The 18,342-nt window shown below is 45.2% G+C and overlaps 2 protein-coding genes across 3 annotated transcripts; both read right to left on the reverse strand.

Annotated features, from left to right (window-relative positions):
- Positions 1-976: 976 nt before the first annotated feature.
- On the reverse strand, positions 977-4,343 carry LOC119300002. Of its 2 annotated transcripts, none has more exons than XM_037577092.1 (9): positions 4,108-4,343; positions 3,917-4,016; positions 3,673-3,800; positions 3,435-3,574; positions 3,277-3,345; positions 3,059-3,197; positions 2,818-2,880; positions 2,648-2,753; positions 977-1,420 (listed from the first exon to the last, which is right to left on the reverse strand). In XM_037577092.1, exons 1-9 carry the CDS (start codon positions 4,205-4,207, stop codon positions 1,339-1,341), a joined length of 927 nt encoding a protein of 308 aa, XP_037432989.1. In that variant the 5' UTR covers positions 4,208-4,343; the 3' UTR covers positions 977-1,338. The 2 variants fall into 2 exon arrangements, with proteins under 2 accessions (XP_037432989.1, XP_037432990.1); XM_037577093.1 differs by having other exon boundaries at positions 2,648-2,691; positions 4,108-4,341.
- Positions 4,344-7,108: 2,765 nt separating this feature from the next.
- Positions 7,109-15,214, reverse strand: LOC119300003 (putative pectinesterase 63). The gene is made up of 6 exons (XM_037577094.1): positions 14,713-15,214; positions 14,441-14,630; positions 8,412-8,618; positions 8,061-8,311; positions 7,776-7,960; positions 7,109-7,652 (listed from the first exon to the last, which is right to left on the reverse strand). The coding sequence occupies exons 1-5, from the start codon at positions 15,132-15,134 to the stop codon at positions 7,789-7,791; spliced, it is 1,242 nt and encodes a 413-aa protein (XP_037432991.1). The 5' UTR covers positions 15,135-15,214; the 3' UTR covers positions 7,109-7,652; positions 7,776-7,788.
- Positions 15,215-18,342: the final 3,128 nt, after the last annotated feature.

Below are 18,342 nucleotides of genomic sequence, written 5' to 3' on the forward strand. Positions count from 1 at the left end.
GGAATACTATGACATGTAATGTATTTTTGGTATTTCATTGTTGACTGTGCGTGTCAGCTATTGATCCAGAGACTGGCACAGTAAACGCAGAGATTTGGGGCATCTCTCGGGACTGGGTCGTGACATATATAATATGGGGGTAGATACACGATGTAACTTATGCCAACATAATAGCATAGGCACGCATAAGAAGCTGACGGCGTGTGTCGGCGGCCGGGGTATTGTGACGGTGTCAAGGAGAGGAGCACCCGTACTCATGCCCCGAGGATGTAGCTGATGTTCGGTGAACCTTGTTAACAAATCTTGGTGTCCTATCTCGTGTGATTGTTTATTTCTCGGATGATCGATTATGCGTCTTGGATTATTCTAACATGTAACCCTATATACGAGGAATAAAATTAAGAAACAATTTTATGTCACTACTTAGTTTTTGGAGCAATAGTTTTAGAAAGCAGTACCGTGATTAAATGATATTTCCTCCCAAAAATTATTATAGTTTTGTAGCAATTAATAATTTTGACTTGTAGAAATTTAAGTACTAACAGCATGGTTTCGTTGATAATTTCACATTCCACTATACACGGGCATGGCCTTTGGGTTCCAGGGAGCATTTCACATTCCACTATATACGAGGAATAAAATTAAGAAACGATGAATAGTAAGTTAAAAAATAATACTCCATACGATCCTTATAAGTGGTTGTTGATTTAGTACAATTTTATAAAGAAATCAGCAACAATCCTTATTAATTGTCGCTCAACTAATATGTATTGAGGGAGTAGCAACTTTTTCAATGTTTTTTAATATTTTTGTGTGACAACTCACAATTTTGATGCGAACCAGAACGATAGTGTTTCATCAATATTAAAAACAAAGTTACGTGGTCAAGAAATGCGAAAAATTTGACGTTCAACTTACTTTTTTCCTGCACAGATCAAAATGCTTAGGCTTTACACCTAAACATTTGCAGATAACATTTGGACGTAAAAATATACTACATTTTTATTTTATTTTAGTATTTTTTTTTTGGCATTTGCAAAAATGTTTTTTGGCGTGCAGGAGCCAATGCTCCCTAGAGCCCTACTGGATATCCGACTACACACATCCATTTTTCTTATAACACTACACATTCATCCGTGCTGAACAAGAAGAGAGACCTTACAACATCGCTCATCAGTCACTGCCTCGTGGAGCCCACTCTGGACATGGGCAGAAGATCGCCCAAGCCGAAGAAACATGAGATGACACACACAGCACACCAACACAAGAACTCTCTTTCGGATGTGGCAAGGTTCCATTTCAGGTTCAGTTTCAGAGCACAAGGGCTCAGGATCTACATCAGCTGGTTGCCGACGGGGTCAACGACGAAATGCAGCTCGAGACATCTCTCGGTAACCGGATGAAATTTGGATGTCCACATCTGCACCTCACAAGACAGGCACAAAGGAATTGTTAAAAATGGAACTTCATCAAGCATTTGTGACAAAATCGAGTATGGTGCTTGCTGTGCATTATTCTTGCTGTCATGGGTAGGGAGTTTCAGAGTTGTTGAACTCTGTGTCTCCTGATTTTAGACAACAAATCATCATCATTCTGTAAGACTAGCTTCAGCTTCTGTTTTGGAAATGCACCAAATGATATTTTCTGATCATTTTTTAGACTGCAACAGTTACTAGGTTCTTTTTTAGGTCCCCAAAAGGTTCAAGGTTCTGAATGTTCTAAGTTGTTGAGCTGAAGTTACACAAAAGCGAAACAAGTTTTCAGAACACTTATTTAATTATGTCAATCTCTTATTGTTGTTCCATCCATGATAGAAACAAGATTCCTCTTCCAAACCCATTAATAACAGAATTTACTGACTCCCAAATTCCTTTGAAAATAAAAGTGTTTATGTGGTTTGTCCATAAACAAGTTATTTTAACCAAGGACAACTTGATAAAGCGTAATTGGACAGGACCTACTAGGTGTAGTTTCTGTGATCGGAATGAGACAATCAAACATCTCTTTTTTGATTGCCCGTTGGCCAAAGTACTTTGGCAGACGGTCCACATTGCTTTTAATATCAATCCACCGAATTCTGTTAACGCATTATTTGGGACATGGCTTAATGGGATTGAGCCTGACTTAGCGAGACACATTCGGGTTGGTGTTTGCGCTTTGATGTGGACTATCTGGACTTGCAGAAATGATTTGGTTTTTAACAGAATATCATATATCCACTTTTTGCAGGTTATATTCCGAACTACGGCACTGATCCGTTCGTGGTCGCTACTCACCCCGACGGAGGCCAGGGAGCATTTGGTTACTGGATCTTTCCGCTGGGAGATGGTAGCTCGGGATATCTTCAACCGGTTTGGATGGCGGTCATGTAATAGGATAGGCATTTAGTTTACCTACCTAGTTTTAGCCAGCCGGTTGTGGCATCTTTTCATGGCTAGTTGGTGTTTCTAGCCCGTTTTGGCTCTGTGTGAGCTTTCTTTACTTTTTCATTACTTTTGGAGACCTTGGAACCATGTTCGCACTGCTTTATTTGGTTAATAAGATGGCCGTATGCATCACTCTGATGCAGAGGCCGGGGAGTCCCCCTTTTCAAAAAAAAAAAAAACTGACTCCCAAATTCCTATCGATGAAAATGCAGAAGTCTTACATCCTTGTATTCCGTGCTCTCCTTGAATAATTTGAAGTCGTCAACTGCAGGAAACAAGAAAATTGTAGTAATCGGCCCCGCCGACGATCCCCGTCATCTAGCTTTGCTATACATCTATATAATTCAGGGACTCTGAAAGGGAACAAAAACAAAATGTAGGGAGAACTTACTTGATGGAAAACGGATAACTGCAGCGTGACTGTACAGACTATCCATATGATCCAGACAGCAACCTGCTTTTTGAAATATAATATCAGGATTGGTTCTTTCAGACCAAGGAAAAATTATGCAGGGGAAAGTTTGTGCAAATTACAATTTTTCAAGCAGATCAAGATAGAAGGTGCACTGCAAATTAATTGTCATATTGGAAATCTGACGGCAGAAGAAAAATAAACCCCTTTTTTGTCATACCTGAGGTTGCCTGAACAATGAAAGAATTGTAGTGGATGATCAGCTTTTGAAGATGGGCTAATGCATCCTCCACAGACTCTCTGGATGCAGTCTCCAGGAAAGATATCAACAGCATAAACTCGACTCCGTAGTTGAAATCCTGTTGAGCAAAGCAAAAATTATGTTCAGATCAGATGCAATGCTAAGCAAAAGAGGAAGATGACAGTCAATTACGTTACCTCGCCCCTCCGAAAGAGAGGGATAATGTCATCTTCCACCTCAGATTCAAAATCTACAGAAACCAAGCCCTGTAAGTTATCCAAGCAGTGACTCTCACAATGCAATGAGATCAGTACGGTCTAAGAACTGGAAAGGAGGATTACGCGGTGAGGCGTACATAGGAAACGGGTTTCACATGCTCGTCGAGAACTTTGAAATAGTATGAGCTATTCTGGAACTTTGCAATGTCTTTTTTCTGTTGGAAACGCATGAATACAGCATGCGTGAAGCTCTCGCTATTAGGGCCCTCTATGCGGCCTGCACCCAAGAGACACATGTTTGCAAATATATAAATTCAAAGTGCAGTTCAGTACTCGAATGAATTTTCCATCAATAGATAGATGCAAGTCCCTTACCTAATGACACAGTGAGTATCCCTCTCATCTGATACTGAGATGTATATAAGTAATCAAGCATGTCCTTTTCTTCAGCATCTGAGATGTTTGGCTTGGCTCTGAGCAGAATAATGTGCTCCACTATCTTTCTGCCAATGCTACCAAGTCAGCGTGTGTACTACTATAACGCCATGTAAATCTGAGGACGAACATTTCAGTTTTGTGGTCTCAAGGTAAATCATTAGCTCGAACAAGAGTTCCGCACCTTTTCTTCACAGTATCACTAGATGGAGCGCCATTGTTGGGTCCAAATACGCTGCGAGGGGAATGAATTGACCTGCTTCTTGTCCCCCACCATCTACAATCTGCACCAGGAAGATTTAGTTCAAAGTTGGGTATATGCATATACTTGGAAAAAAGCATAAAGATCAAGCAAGAACTAGATCAAGATCTGACATCGGCCGAAATTCCGCGGCGGGTGGCGGCGATGCAGCCCAAAACAGCTCGCAACAGGGCGTGTAGTTTGAGAGGTCTGAGCTAGAAACGGCATCAGCATCCTGAAATTGCTGAGCTCGGAAGCTTAGCTCCCATTGTTGTTGTGGAGGCTTTATGGATTCTGGGGTGGAGCTGTGGGTGTGGTAATGTGGTATCTGCAAGCAAGGGTGCCTCACCAGAAGTTGGTGGTTGGAGCGTATGGCACTGTCCTTTTCCATTCTGCCTCTTTAGTTTCTGATATTTCTTGTGGCCAGAAAAATTGCTGGCTAGCGTATGGCTCTAAACATACCAATCACCATCAAAAAATCAGAACCCAAGTTCTGAACCTTACAAACTTAAGAAACCTGAGACCTTGACTTTCTTTCCAGACTCTGAAGGCCCTACATGATGAAAGCGGCATAAGACAAGGTGTGTGTTCAAAAATACATATGAGCAGAATCAAATGTAGATATAATGATTTTGGGAGCCAATAAGAAACCGAACCCACTTGACACTCGGGTTGACCAACTCTGTATGGATACTCTCCTTTCATCCTTGAAGCAGCGACAGCCTGAATTCGATCAAAATAACTGAAGTAAGGACAAAGATAACAATTAAGCAGATTTTTTTTTTTGAAAAGGAGGATAGACCCTGGGCTCTGTATCTGGACGATGCATGCGGCCATTTTATTAATTATTCACAGAAACCATACAAAGTAATACATCAGTCAGCCTTAAGCCACCATCTAGGCAACACTTGCTGCTACTCCTATCCCATTGATGAAAGTGTGCCCAATATCCTGTCCGAATACCAAACGGACATCGCACCAAACCCTAACATCTAAAGCCTGATGCCCCAGCCCAGCCACACACCGGGACTGGGTCCCATACCGGGCCAACGCACTCTCAGAGGCTGCCACCACCATCTTCCACCAGTCCATCTCCAGAGCAGTAAATGACCCATCGACCTTGCCTGGCCTGCCGTCGACGTCACCACGACGCGAAACAACTCCACCGTACTGCAGTGCTGCATGTATCCGTCCACACGCGACCGTCGCTGAACCTCCGCGGCGCCATGCCACCGGGATCCGTCGTCAGTCTTGCGGTAGATGAGACACCGCTCTTCCGCTTGTCCCGTCAAACCAGCACTTGCTCAAAAGGATGCCCACAGGAGGGATAATGGCATCAAAGGTACCATCATTGTCTGATCCGGTAGATCCAGATCTAGGTTTCCTCCGAAGTATCACGAGTGGGGTGCCACGACCTGCAACAATGATGCCTCGAGAAGAGAACGATGCCATAGACGCCTCCATTGTTCGCCATGACCGAAGTCGGCGCGATTTTCACCGGAAGTCGCGTCCCACCAACCTCGCAGCTAGTTGGAACCGAATGGAGCCTCGCCATGGAGACGAGGGTCGTCGTCGGCACGCCGGCAGGGAGCCTCTAGCCGCCCCTCACCGGTCTTCCTCACGCCACCGGCCGGCCAAGGCCATACCGATACGGATCTGGACAAGATGCCGGATCCGCAGCCATCGGGGCCACCCATGCGCATGCAGCCGCCACACTGCCGGCCATGAAGGCTCCCATCGCCGCCGCACTGCAGGGGCGCAGCCCTGACTGCCACCCCCGGCCTCCTCGCATGAGACACCGCCTCCGCCTCATAGGGTCCGCCGTGGCGACTATCCGCCCTGGATCTGCGGTGCAGAGCCCGCCGCCATCCGGTCCCTATATCTCGCTTACAGCGTTGCCTGAAGGAATACTCCACGTGTAGCTGTTGGGCCGGCCTATTTTTCCTGTTTGTTCTTGTTCGCTTCTATATTTTAGCGAAGTTTGTTCTTGTTCACTGGGCAATCAAGACGCTTTTGCTTTTGTTGGGTCTGTACTGGTTTTTGGCTCGGTTTTTTAAGGTCATCACTTTCTTTTTCTCTTTGGTTTTCATTGTTTCTTGATTCGCTTTCTTTGTTTTTTCTGTTTTCTTTGTATTTTACTGATTTCTTTGTTTCTTTCTTGATCTTTATTGTTTTTTCTTTATTTTTCACTAGTTTTCTTTCTCGGTTTTCGTTTTTTTTCCTTTCCTTATTTTCTTCAGTCTTTTTAGTTTCTTTTATGCTCCTTTTGTTGGTTTTAATTTTTTAACACAAGTCTACCTTATTTGAAAAATGTTTATTGTAAGTACATGATATATAATTTTAGTGTACACGTGAAAATTTTGATACTCGTTGAATATTATTCAATAAAAAAAATTTGAGACAAGAATATTATTCAATAAATGGTTTTGAATACATGGTTAACCTTCTTCAAATACACAATGAACATTTTTCTAATGACAATAAATATTTTCTTAAACTACGCAAACATTTGTTAGCATTGTATAGAAAATTAAATAAACTTCATGGACATTTTTCAAAAACACGTTATTATTTCTTTAAAATATCATGTACATTTTTTAACCTACACATTTTTTTACATTGTATAAACATTTTTTGTGTGTAAACATTGATCATTTCTTTCAAATTCATGATTAACCTTTGTTTAAACATATTTTTTATGTCAACGTTTTTCATACAAATCCTACATTCTACTTATACACAAGGAACAATTTTTATTTAATATTTCAGAAATACATAATTAACATTTCTCATATACATGATTAAACATTTTTTTCAATATATTATTTTTATGCCTACTTTTTCGTACACATTGCACATTTTTTTAATACATCAGGAAATTTTATATATACACGTCTATCATTTTTCAAATACACGATTAACATTTTTCATATCTATGTATTGATGTCTACTTTCTTCATACACATTATACAATTTTTATATACATTAAAAATATTTTTCTATACACGTTTAATATTTTACAGTGCACAATTAACATTTTTAAATTTTGTATTAAAACATAAAGTAAAAAAACAAAAGCAAAACTATAAAATGAAAAATGAGAAATGAGAAAAGAGGGCGCTAAAGGCCTGTTGTCCGTGCAGGGCCGGCCCATTTTGGCGGCTGCTTGAGGCAAGACATGCTATTGTCTTACATAAAGCGAGATATAGTCATGCGTGCCAAAGTACCCAGATGAAGCTTCGGAAGAGATCGAGACAAGAAGCCAAGGGCCCACACGGCCGCCCCGCGTGCCCTAGGGAAGGGTGAGCCACCTGGACATGTGTGCCCCCTTACACCGCCTTGACCTGATTCCACCGCCATAATTCTCTATAAACATCAAAACCCTTCGCCATATTTTCTGAAGAATTTTATCGCCGCCGTAAGCTCCTGTTCCACGAAGATCCCATCTGTTGGCTGAGACGGGTATGGACGGTGGACACACGGCATGGCGGTGGAGATCCCGCCAGCGGCAGTTGTAGGATGGTGGCAGGTGCGATGGTCGAAAATTTCAGCGTGACAGTTGGGCTCCGCATGGCTTCGGTCTATTTTGCAGCAGCCCTGTGGTCATCGCATATTTGTTGCACGTGCGGGCAAAAATATGGAAGTGCTCCCAAATACTCTGTAGTATCAGCCGCTGGAGCTGTATTTTTTGGTCCAAATATCTTAAAAGTTAGTTTTTTGTAATAAGCAATTCAAACAATTCAAAAAAAAAGTAGAGGTCTCTGATACACAGTTGGTGACAAATGAGCTACTTAGTAATTACTTTTTTGAGCAACCTAAAAGTTGCTTTTGGGCGGGGGTAGGATCCAGGAGTTGCCGTAGACGAAGTGCGAGCCGGTGAAGGGCCTCGCCTGCGCGTCGTCGAGCACCCGCGCCCACCCGATCCTCTCGTTGGACATGGCCCCGGGCCCGCTGCACTTGTACTCCCCGTAGAATACACCACCCTTCCTGCAGCAACCATCATCACCAGCCGGCCCGCCAGTTAAAATTTGTGCGATGTGAAATGGTGAGGCCAAATTAAGTGAGAGGTAACACGTGCTATAGTTACCGATCTGGCTTCTCGACCTTCCATTTGTCCCAGCCGACGGGCACCACCTCCTTGCTCATGTCCGTGAAGGAGTAGACCACCCGCGACGAGTCCCCCCATGCCCTTCCGAGGTAGATCTGGCCCAGTCCGAAGATCTTGCACCGCACGAACGAGAACCCGCTCTCGATGGCGTCCTTATCGTCAATGCCCTTGCTCCGCTGCTGCGCCGTCAGCACTGCTATCTCCGTCGTCACCGACATGATCGTGCAGTCCTGCACGCATGCGCGTGGGTGTCACCATAAAATGCATCAAATATCATTGCCTACCTCACTTAGGACATGTGTGAATGTAGATGTTTGTTTGGTTAATTACCGTGTAGAGGGACCTCCCGAAGCCAAAGATAAAGTCGACGCTCCCTCGGATGATGCAATTCTTAAAGTAGTGGAGGCCCTTGTGGTCGTAGAGCGTGTCCTGCCCGCCGTCAATGGTGCAGTTGTAGAAGGCGGCCTTGGTGCCGAACAACCGCAGCGCCACCGCTTGCCCGCCCTCTTGACCCGCCTTTGCCAATGGTGCGTGGTTCTGCCATGAAGAGCAGGCCGCTTAAAGAAAAATCTCATAATTTCATAATGTTTACATGTTATTCACATAAATGTTTCAAAAAAATAGACAAATACATAAATGTTCCAAATATAGCGGCCAATTAGCTTTAAAAAAATATAGCGGCCAATTTCATTTTTTTTAGAATAACCTGCCAAGCTTTATTCCAAGATAATATTCATCGGTACAATGGTCGGGTTATGAGGCATACCCAGCCATACATGTCTACCCCGATCTAAATTACAAGCAAACTTGGCAAGTTTGTGAGCCTCAAAATTATGGTTTCTACGCTCATGAATAAAAGAGCTAAACTGAAAACTCGACTGCCGACCTATGATTTCATGTACTATAGCTGCATGGGGACCCCCCGTTCCTCTGTTTATGTCGTTGATCACCTCCTGACAGTCCGATGCAATGACGAATTTCTGAAGATTGAGGTCTTCTGCGAGTGCCAAAGCTTCTCTGCAGGCGTATGTCTCTAACATAACCGGATCAAGAACACCTGGGAAGGCCACCGATGATGATCCCAAGTAGGCACCACGATGGTCTCTGCATACTGCAGCCACAGTTCCTCCTCCTCTCTGCCGAGCTACTGCTCCATCGGCATTGATCTTGCAACAGTCGGATGGGGGGGGGGGGGTAGCCATCTTTCTTCTTGGCGCTGCGGTGCTACACTTGGAACCGTAGATTGAGTTCTAGGTCGCTGTAGCTGCTTCAGCTCAAGAATATACGCCTCAACAAAAGATATTGTTTGCATCGGGCTTTGAAAGATCGCCTCATGTATGGCTTTTCGACGAGCATACCATACTGCACATAATGTGATTACCATCTTTGTGAACTGCTCATGATCCATGGATTCATTAAGCTCAAACATCCAATTCTTGGCATTTGGTTCCTCATTCATTGACATGGCCGAGACCAGCCGATCATCCGAGAGGGCCCAAACACTGCGAGACATCGTACAAGAGATAAGTGCGTGCCTTCAAGAGTCTTGACAGCCGCATAGAGGACACGCATCCCGGACTGACATGTTCTGATTATGGAGCAGATCAGTAGTTGGGAGTGAATGCCTCGCCAATCTCCACATGAACACTTTGACCTTTGAAGGAACAGTTAAACTCCAAAGCGAGCACCATCCCGAACGTTCTGCCTCGTCATTCGAAGCTCCTCCTCTCCCCTCTAGCCAGCTTTCTTGTTGGAGTTTTGTCTTCACCATGAACTTGTAAGCTGAACTGACAAAAAAATTTCCCTTCTTGTCCGGAGCCCACGCCCAAAAATCTTCAACATTACGTGTACAAACTGGGATCCTGAGAATGGCTTCCGCATCAATTGGCAGAAAAATGGAGCGAATTAGCTGCACGTCCCAAGAGGCAATGGCCGGCTGTAATAAGTCTGAAACCCACACAAGTGGGTCTGGGATAAGTGATGTGATCGGCCTTGGCACCATATCTTTAGGAATCCAGTTGTCTTCCCAAATGTTAGTCGTCCTGCCATTACCTATTCTTCGTATAATTCCCTGTTTGAGCATGTCCCTTCCATCAAGAATTGCTCTCCAAACCTGGGAAGGTCGAGAACCAAGTTCAGCTGTTAGAAAAGAGCCATTGGGGAAATATGACGCCTTGAGGATCCTTGCACTAAGAGATGAAGGTTCTTGTAAAAGTCTCCATGCCTGTCTTGCTAGCAAAGCAAGGTTAAACAACTCCAAGTCCCTGAAACCTAGACCCCCCAAATACTTTGGCCGTGTCATAACTTCCCATGAGACCCAAGCCGGCTTCCTTTCACCTTGCTTACATCCCCACCAGAATTTGCGGATGATAGACTTGATATGATCGCATAAACCTCTAGGGAGTTTGAAACAAGACATTGAAAATACCGGGATAGCTTGTGCCACAGATTTAATCAGTACCTCTTTGCCTCCCGATGAAAGACACTTGCTCATCCATCCCTTCACCTTATCCCATACACGATCACTCAAATACTTAAACGTGCCTTTTTTAGAATGCCCTACATCAGTCGGCATCCCCAAATACCGGTCACTCAAGGACTCATTTGGGACCTGAAGATGCCCCTTGATGGCTGTTTTGACAATCTCTGGGGTCTTCTTACTAAAGAAAATCGATGACTTCTCCTTATTAACTTTCTGGCCTAAGGCCATGCAATAAGTATCCAACAGGTGTGACACCTTTTCAGCTCCATCAATGCTTGCCCTGAAAAATAGCAGGCTGTCATCCGCGAATAAAAGGTGGTTCACCTCCGGAGCCGTTGGTGCTACCTTAATGCCGCAAAGTTGGGATGACTGTTGTTGGGATTTTAAAAGGCACGAAAGGCCCTCTGCTGCCAACAAGAAAAGATATGGAGAGATAGGATCTCCTTGATGAATACCACGAGAAGGTCTGAACTCCTCCAACTTACTTCCATTGAACATGACCGAGAAGGAAACTGAGCTCACCATATTCATAATCACTGAAACCCATGGTGCAGCAAAGCCCAGTTTCTCCATGATAGCTTTCAGATAACTCCATCCACTTTATCATAGGCTTTCATCATATCCAACTTTAGAGCACAATAATTGTTGTTTTTTGATCTGTTCTTTTTCATAAAATGCAAACACTCATAAGCAGAAATTATATTGTCAGAGATGAGCCTCCCTGGGATAAACGCCGACTGCTCCTCGGATATGATCTCCGGTAAAATGACCTTCAGTCGGTTAGACAGAACTTTTGATGCAATTTTATAAAACACATTACAAAGAGCAATGGGTCGGAATTGTGATAGGAGAGTGGGATTGGATACCTTCGGTATGAGCACCAGTAGGGTATCATTTACACAGGCCGGACTTTCCTCTCCTCGAACAATTCCCAAAACAGTTTTAGTCACTGAATCACCACAAACATCCCAGTGCCTTTGGAAGAAGTGTGCGGGAAAACCGTCCGGACCAGGAGCCTTGGTCGGAAACATTTGGAAGAGCGCAGTTTCGACCTCCTTATCATCATATGGAGCCAATAGCTGGGCGTTCATTGCTGCTGTCACCTTGACCGGGACATGTGCTAAAACTTCCTCCATGCCCTGGACACCTTCTGAAGTGTAAAGAAGCTGGTAATACTCATTTGCATGTTGCTGCATCTCCGTCAAGCTTTCTGTTACCTGGCCATCCGGCTTTTGAAGCGCCTTAATCAAGTTCTTGCGTCTTCGCATAGACGCCCGAAGATGGAAGAAGTGGGTATTTCGGTCTCCTTCTGATAACCATTGTACCCTAGAGCGTTGTCTCCACATTAATTCTTCTCTCAAATAAAGCTCTATCAGACGATCGTTGATCTTAATCTCAACATGACTCGGGCCCGTTCTGGTGGGACTACTCCGTAGCCTTTCCAACTCCTTCTTTAGTTTCCGAATCTCACCTCGGACGCTGCCAAAGGTGGTTTTACTCCAGTCCCCAAGATCAGCAGCAAGTGCTTGCAGTTTCGCTCGGACCTCCTGAGCCGTGAGCACTTGATTTTCCGGCTGCCATGATAATCGGACGGTATCTTTTAAATCTGCATGTGTATCCCACATCGTCTCGTACCTGAAGGGCTTCGTCCTTCTGTTGCGCTCTGCTTCAAGCTGCAAAAGGATGGGTGAGTGGTCCGAGGTCGCGGCAGTTAAGTGTTGCACTGCTGCAAAAGGGAAGAGCTGACTCCAATCCGCTGTCGCAAGGGCCCTGTCCAGTCAGACCCTAGTGTAGGAGCCGCCTGTGACCTTCTTTTCATAGGTCCATCTCGTGCCATTATAGCCCAGATCAAGTAAACCACACACATCAACTGCATCTCTGAAATTTTCAATCTGCGACTGGCTTCTAGTTCCAATGCCATCATGCCCATCATGGCGCAGCACATCATTAAAGTCACCAATACAAACCCACGGGAGATTCTCTGTTGTCGAAAGGTTCTTCATAGTGCTCCACGTATGATGGCGCAGATGAGTCTGCGCCTCACCATAGAAACATGTTAGTCTCCAGGAGGAACCCCCCAGATCAGAAACTTTTGCATCTAGGTGGTACTTCGAGTAACCCAAATTTTCCACCTTTATTTCATTATTCCAAAAAATACATAGTCCACCACTACGACCAGTGGGATCAACACCAAAAGCATTATCATATCCTATAGTGCCTGCTATTTTTTCAGCTCGAACTCTACTAATCTGAGTCTCTACAATGCAAAGCACCTTCGGGGCAAACTTAATCGCGAGTTCACGAAGCTCTTGAATTGTCGGGGCGTTGCCAATCCCCCGACAATCCAGCATAGAAGATTCATTGGGCCCGGCGGTCCTCCGCCGGGGAGGCCGCCAAACGCCCATCATTTGATTTTCCTCCTCCTACTATTTTCTTCATGTTATTTGAGCTGATCTTGTCCGGCCCCAATCTCTCTCCCTGTTGGCCTGTCCTGACCCTCTTCGGGTCTTGTTTTGGCGGCGGGCTGATAGGATCACCACTGCCCCCTATGGCTTTTCCCACAGGAACTATTTCCAGGCCAGTAGTTGGAGCTACAACCACTTCATCAGAGCCTCTTTTCCTGTTAGTTTCAGGAGTGTCATGAGATTCCATCTCAGTATCATCTTCCCTATTGCTGGAAGGTTGGCTTTGAAGATTAGCTCCCTTTGGTTGGTCCTTCTCCTTCTTCCTCTGGTTATTGTTACGGCAAAGATTTCCCGTTCACCACCGCGAACGATCGAAGTTGCTTTCTTCAAAGGGTTATGAACATCCAGCCTCACACGTACACGGTAGAAATTGCCTTCAAAATCAAAGGAAGAGGGCTCTGAATCCACAAACTCGCCTAGTTTTGTGGCCAAAGCCTTGACCTTGCCATGATACGCCACGGGCAGATCGATGATCCGAGCCCATATGTCGAACTTGAAGAGTTCAATGGTTGACGGCTTAGTATATCCGTCGTAAGGCGCAATGATCACCGGATTACCTCTGAAGTGCCACGGCCCGCCTTGAGTTACTGTCTCCCAGTCCCCCAAGCAGTTAAACTGCATGATGAACAGATTGCTCTCCAAAGTCTTGATCTTGACGTTCCTCGCTAGGTCCCAAGCAGATCTCATGTTCTTGAAGAACCAGTACGTGCTGAAATCTTTATCCATGTGTACACGGACCACAATCATCCACCGAAGATCCTCTTTCGGTGGGGCATCATCTTCTTCAAAGATCACGTCGTCCAGATCGTCCTCACCTAGGGCCAACTCCTTCATCAGTTCATCTATCTTGCCCCCGGATTTGTCCCTAGACCCAGAGGTCCCGCTCTTGTTCGCCATGGTCCCGGTGCAGAGAAAACCCCAGCCGCCAAAGAGCTGGTGGAGGAGAAAAACCCTAGACGCCTGAAAAACCGATCGACTCCCTCCATCCAAACCGGAGTAAACAGCAATAAGCTGTCCCCAGCAGCCCGAGAGGAGGAGAGATTAGCCGGCGACGAGGGAAAAGAGGTAGAAAAGTCTCAACGTCGCCCGCGGCGGCGAGAGAAGATAAACCCTAACAGAAGGGAAAAACGTCCTATCCAAGCAATTAGCGGCCAATTTCATGAGATCCACTGCCGATATCTCCCTGTAAAAGTATTGTATGGGCCTAAATGCTCGGCTCAGGTTAGCCCAACAATTTTCGGCCAGTTTCCATGGTCCGCAACTCGATGGATATGCATGCATGCAAAAAACAAAACAAAAAACTCTTCGATAGGATTTTGTCTGCATATATTCCCCGAACGCAACTCAATTTTGTTCGCAATTGCATAGGTAGGATCAGGTTAATTTCCCCTAAAAGATGCTGATTAGTTAACCTTGAATACGACGCCGGAGGCCACGAAGTAGTCAGCCTCGACGGCGACGGTGGCGCTGGCGAGGGTGCCGAGGGGTTTGCCGTCCTTGCCGCGCGTCCCTGCCGTGTCGTCCCACGTGATGACCGGCGGGTTCTTCGGGTTGCCCACAAACGTGATGAACGGCTTCCACATCGGGATTGTCAGCTTCTCCCTGCATTTTCCCTTTGCAATCTGATCAAAATTGCAAACTCGTAATTTGGTCAACATCTATTGGGATCGACCGAGATATATACTTGTAGGTGCCGGGCTTGATGTCGAGGATGGTCCTCTTCTTGTTCTTCTCCGGCACGGCCTTGATCGCATCGGTGATGGTCTTGAAATTTCCCTTGCCGTCGGGGCTCACGACATACCTCACCGTGGCGGCCTCGGCCGCCGCCAGCTCCGCGTCGAGCACCTTGCCGCCGCTGGCCTTGGCCTTGCTAGCGTAGATCTGCTCGGTGACGGCAAAGTGCTCGACGTTCTTGGCGATGAACTGGTCAAAGCCGTCGCCGCCTCCGGCTCCCGCGCCACCACCGGAGATCGGCTTTTTGGCCGCGCCGCCACCGCCACCGATGTTGAAGGTGGCTTGCTGGTTCTGCGAAGAAGCCGGGGAGATGGATGCTAGGATTAGCACAAGAACAGCAATGCCGAGAGGCAAATTGTGCCCCTGCTGCATGGTGACAGGATATAAAGAGATGAACTATTTGATAGTTCAATCTATTTATTTAGGCTTCTATTTGTTTATTGAGGGATGAACTTGTAAGGGAACGATTAATTGGATAGACGCATGCGTTTGTATATATAGGCCAGGGGCAGGAAATGGAAGGATGCATGAAAGACTCCTTTTTTAGGCAGTTAACGTATGTTCGAGCTCCCCTGCTCCCGCTACACGCACCAATGGGACAACGACTCGTCGCTACTTTTATTGAATGCGGTCCTAGAGAGCAAGGAACGATACCGGAAAAGAACTCTACGAGATTAAGTCTCACGTGAGACCCAACCTGATAAATGACACGTGACATTCATAAATCACAAAGTATCTATCCCACTCTCACTTAAAATCAGGAGAGAGAGATTAGATGCTTTGGAATTTGTGAATGTCACGTATCATCCATCAGAGCAGGTCTCATCTACTAACCGTGAGACCTGATCTCATATAATTTTTTTCCAACGATACCCATCGTGCAATAGTAGTATACGGTGACGGCACCGTGTAATATAACGACATGATGGCGGTACAGCATGCATGTGTCCATGACATGGATTGTAATAGCGATTCAACGCGTCCAGGCCTTCCTTGATGTACAGTCGATTCATTTGAAAAGTATGATGACGATTGCAAAAGAGGAGGTGGGGCTACAAAACAAACAGAAAATTTCTAAAGATTGGAAAATACGGGGGAAATAACAGAAAAAAAACTCTACAAGTACAATTCGTAAAAAAAGGCAAAACTCGATGTGCAAATTATATACATACTCTCTCCGGTCTTTTTTACTCTGCATATTAGATTTGTGTCAAGTCAAACTTCGCAAAGTTTGACCAAATTTATATTAAAAAGTATCAACATCTATAATATCAAATATGTATGCTACGAAACTACATTTCGTAATGAATCTAACAATGTTAGTTTGGCATTGTGAATGTTAATACTTTTTTCTATAAATTTGGTCAAAGTAAAGACACTTTGACTTTGGACAAAATTTATATGCGGACTAAAAAAGAGCGGAGGGAGTATAATATAAAAAAGAGAAAATTTCGCTTGTGGTATTGTGGGCTTTTTGCAAGTTGTATTTGACATGATTTTTCTTTTGCCCTAAATATGAGGAGTGGCGCATACTTTTTTAAAAATCGGCCCTGAAGGATCTCGATCCATTAAAAAGGAGAGAGTTGTCCGGTTAATTAATGAAAAACCAAGCGAAAATTGTGACAACACGTCCACAAAAACAGGCCACACTCGGCCGACCTGGCAACCCACACAAGAACGTACACACGCTGTCGAGGGAAAACGGTATAGAGGTTGCCATCGCCATCACTCCTTCGCGACCTAACATAGCCCTCAGCTAGACAAGCACCGAGGCATGTGGCGCGGCCAATGCCAAACAGTCAACTTGGCCACCACCGACCCCACATATACCCACATCCATCTCCGGAGAGCGTCCACGGGCACCGTTGGGTGCTTGTGCCCTTGTCGGTGTCGGGCCGGTCGAGGACACCCGAGTCGGAGGTGCGGACCACACTACGTGAGCGGAACCACGCAAGGGGGAGGTTGGCGCTGGGTGACACGTTGGCGACGGGCCGGGCAATTGCGCGCATGTCAGTCGATCATGAGGACGCGCTCATTGCATATGTCCTCCGCCACTCCTTGATATTGCGGAGTCAGTTGCGCGATGGCTCCGACTCGCCATTGAGCTATCGAAGTGCGGGGCGACGGCGAATGCAAGGAGGCATGCCGAGGAGCAAGAGCGCTTGCTCTAGAGGCTAGCCGGGATGCACATGGACCTATTGGACGACAACGAAGACGGATCAAGCTTCGACGACAACGATGTCCCTTCGGCGGCCGATGTGTACACCGACGGCCAGAGTAGCACCGCCAACGGAAAAGCAAAGGGCCGGCGAGGAAGTGGTGTGTCTCCATCTTTAACTTCAAGTTTCAAATAATCTAGTTTAAAATTGGCCATAGTCTATATTGATATATATGTGAACTTTGGCAACTTTTTGGAGATCCATTGGTGATCTTTTGGTAATCGAAATGTACATTTCTATGCATGTTTGTTTGGGGATTGACGTATTTTTATTCACGTTGCATGCTTTAGCATGGATACATGCTACCGAATATGTACAAGGGTGTGAGTGACAGGAATTAAGGAGTGACTGATCAGTGCTTGTGGACGCGTCCGCAGCATTTTAGGAGCCAGATTCGCCTCTGTAGATGCTCTTAGTTCATCAAACATTAAAATTGGTCATTTCGTCATGTCTCATGTTCATAGTTTATTTAAAAGTTGAACTCATTCTAGCTGCCGCCCCCACAACCACGATGCAAAAAACAAATTTGATTCACGTCTGGCCAGGCATATATGGATTTTGTAGAAATCAACGCCTTGCAAGGATCTAGGTTTTTGATTTACGGTCAGAAAAAGCAAAGAGGTTTGGGAAAAACATTACTCGAATGCGTTGGTTTTCATACAAAACATAAGTCCGGTCTAGCAAGTCATTTGAAAGATCCCGCACTTGTGTGCCATGCTAATAAAAAGTACAGTACATGCTTTTATTTCGCAGATCTAAATGTGATCAGCACCAACGATCAGCCAAACCCTTTGACGTATCACAGAACCAAGACGGCGTCACTAGCTCTGCGACGGCCGTCGGCACGCACCGTCTCTTCCGTGCACAGTACACATTAAATAAACCGCCGTACACGCCCTGAAAAACTGCATGCGTTCAGCATCCCGAAGTGAAGCAACGTCTCACGATTCAGTGAGTAGGCGAGCCCGTCCACTCCCATGCATTTTCGGTTAACGTATTTGCTACCTTCAGCAGCTTGGAAAGCAAGAGGCAAAAAAATAAATATTACGGCCTCAATAGTGAATCTCTATTTATAAGCGGAGTTGGTACATTCGCCTCACCTCCTTCCCGTCCCTCATATGTTGGTTTTTTTCTCTCCACGCTTCCTTCATTTCTCATAAAAAAATTGGTACTCTTTTCATTCCCTTATACAAGGTCACTATGAAAAATAAATTTTGCACTTATACAAGGCCACTAACAATAACTAGGGAAAAATTGAATAATGTTTTCTCGTACTAGCAACTTGTTTAATACTTGCATGTATGTAGTCATAGTGACACTATGCTACTTCCTTCTCATTCCTTCCTTGCATGTATGCGGGC

Source organism: Triticum dicoccoides, chromosome 5A, assembly GCF_002162155.2.
Source record: "Triticum dicoccoides isolate Atlit2015 ecotype Zavitan chromosome 5A, WEW_v2.0, whole genome shotgun sequence".
In the NCBI taxonomy this organism is placed as follows: domain Eukaryota; kingdom Viridiplantae; phylum Streptophyta; class Magnoliopsida; order Poales; family Poaceae; genus Triticum; species Triticum dicoccoides.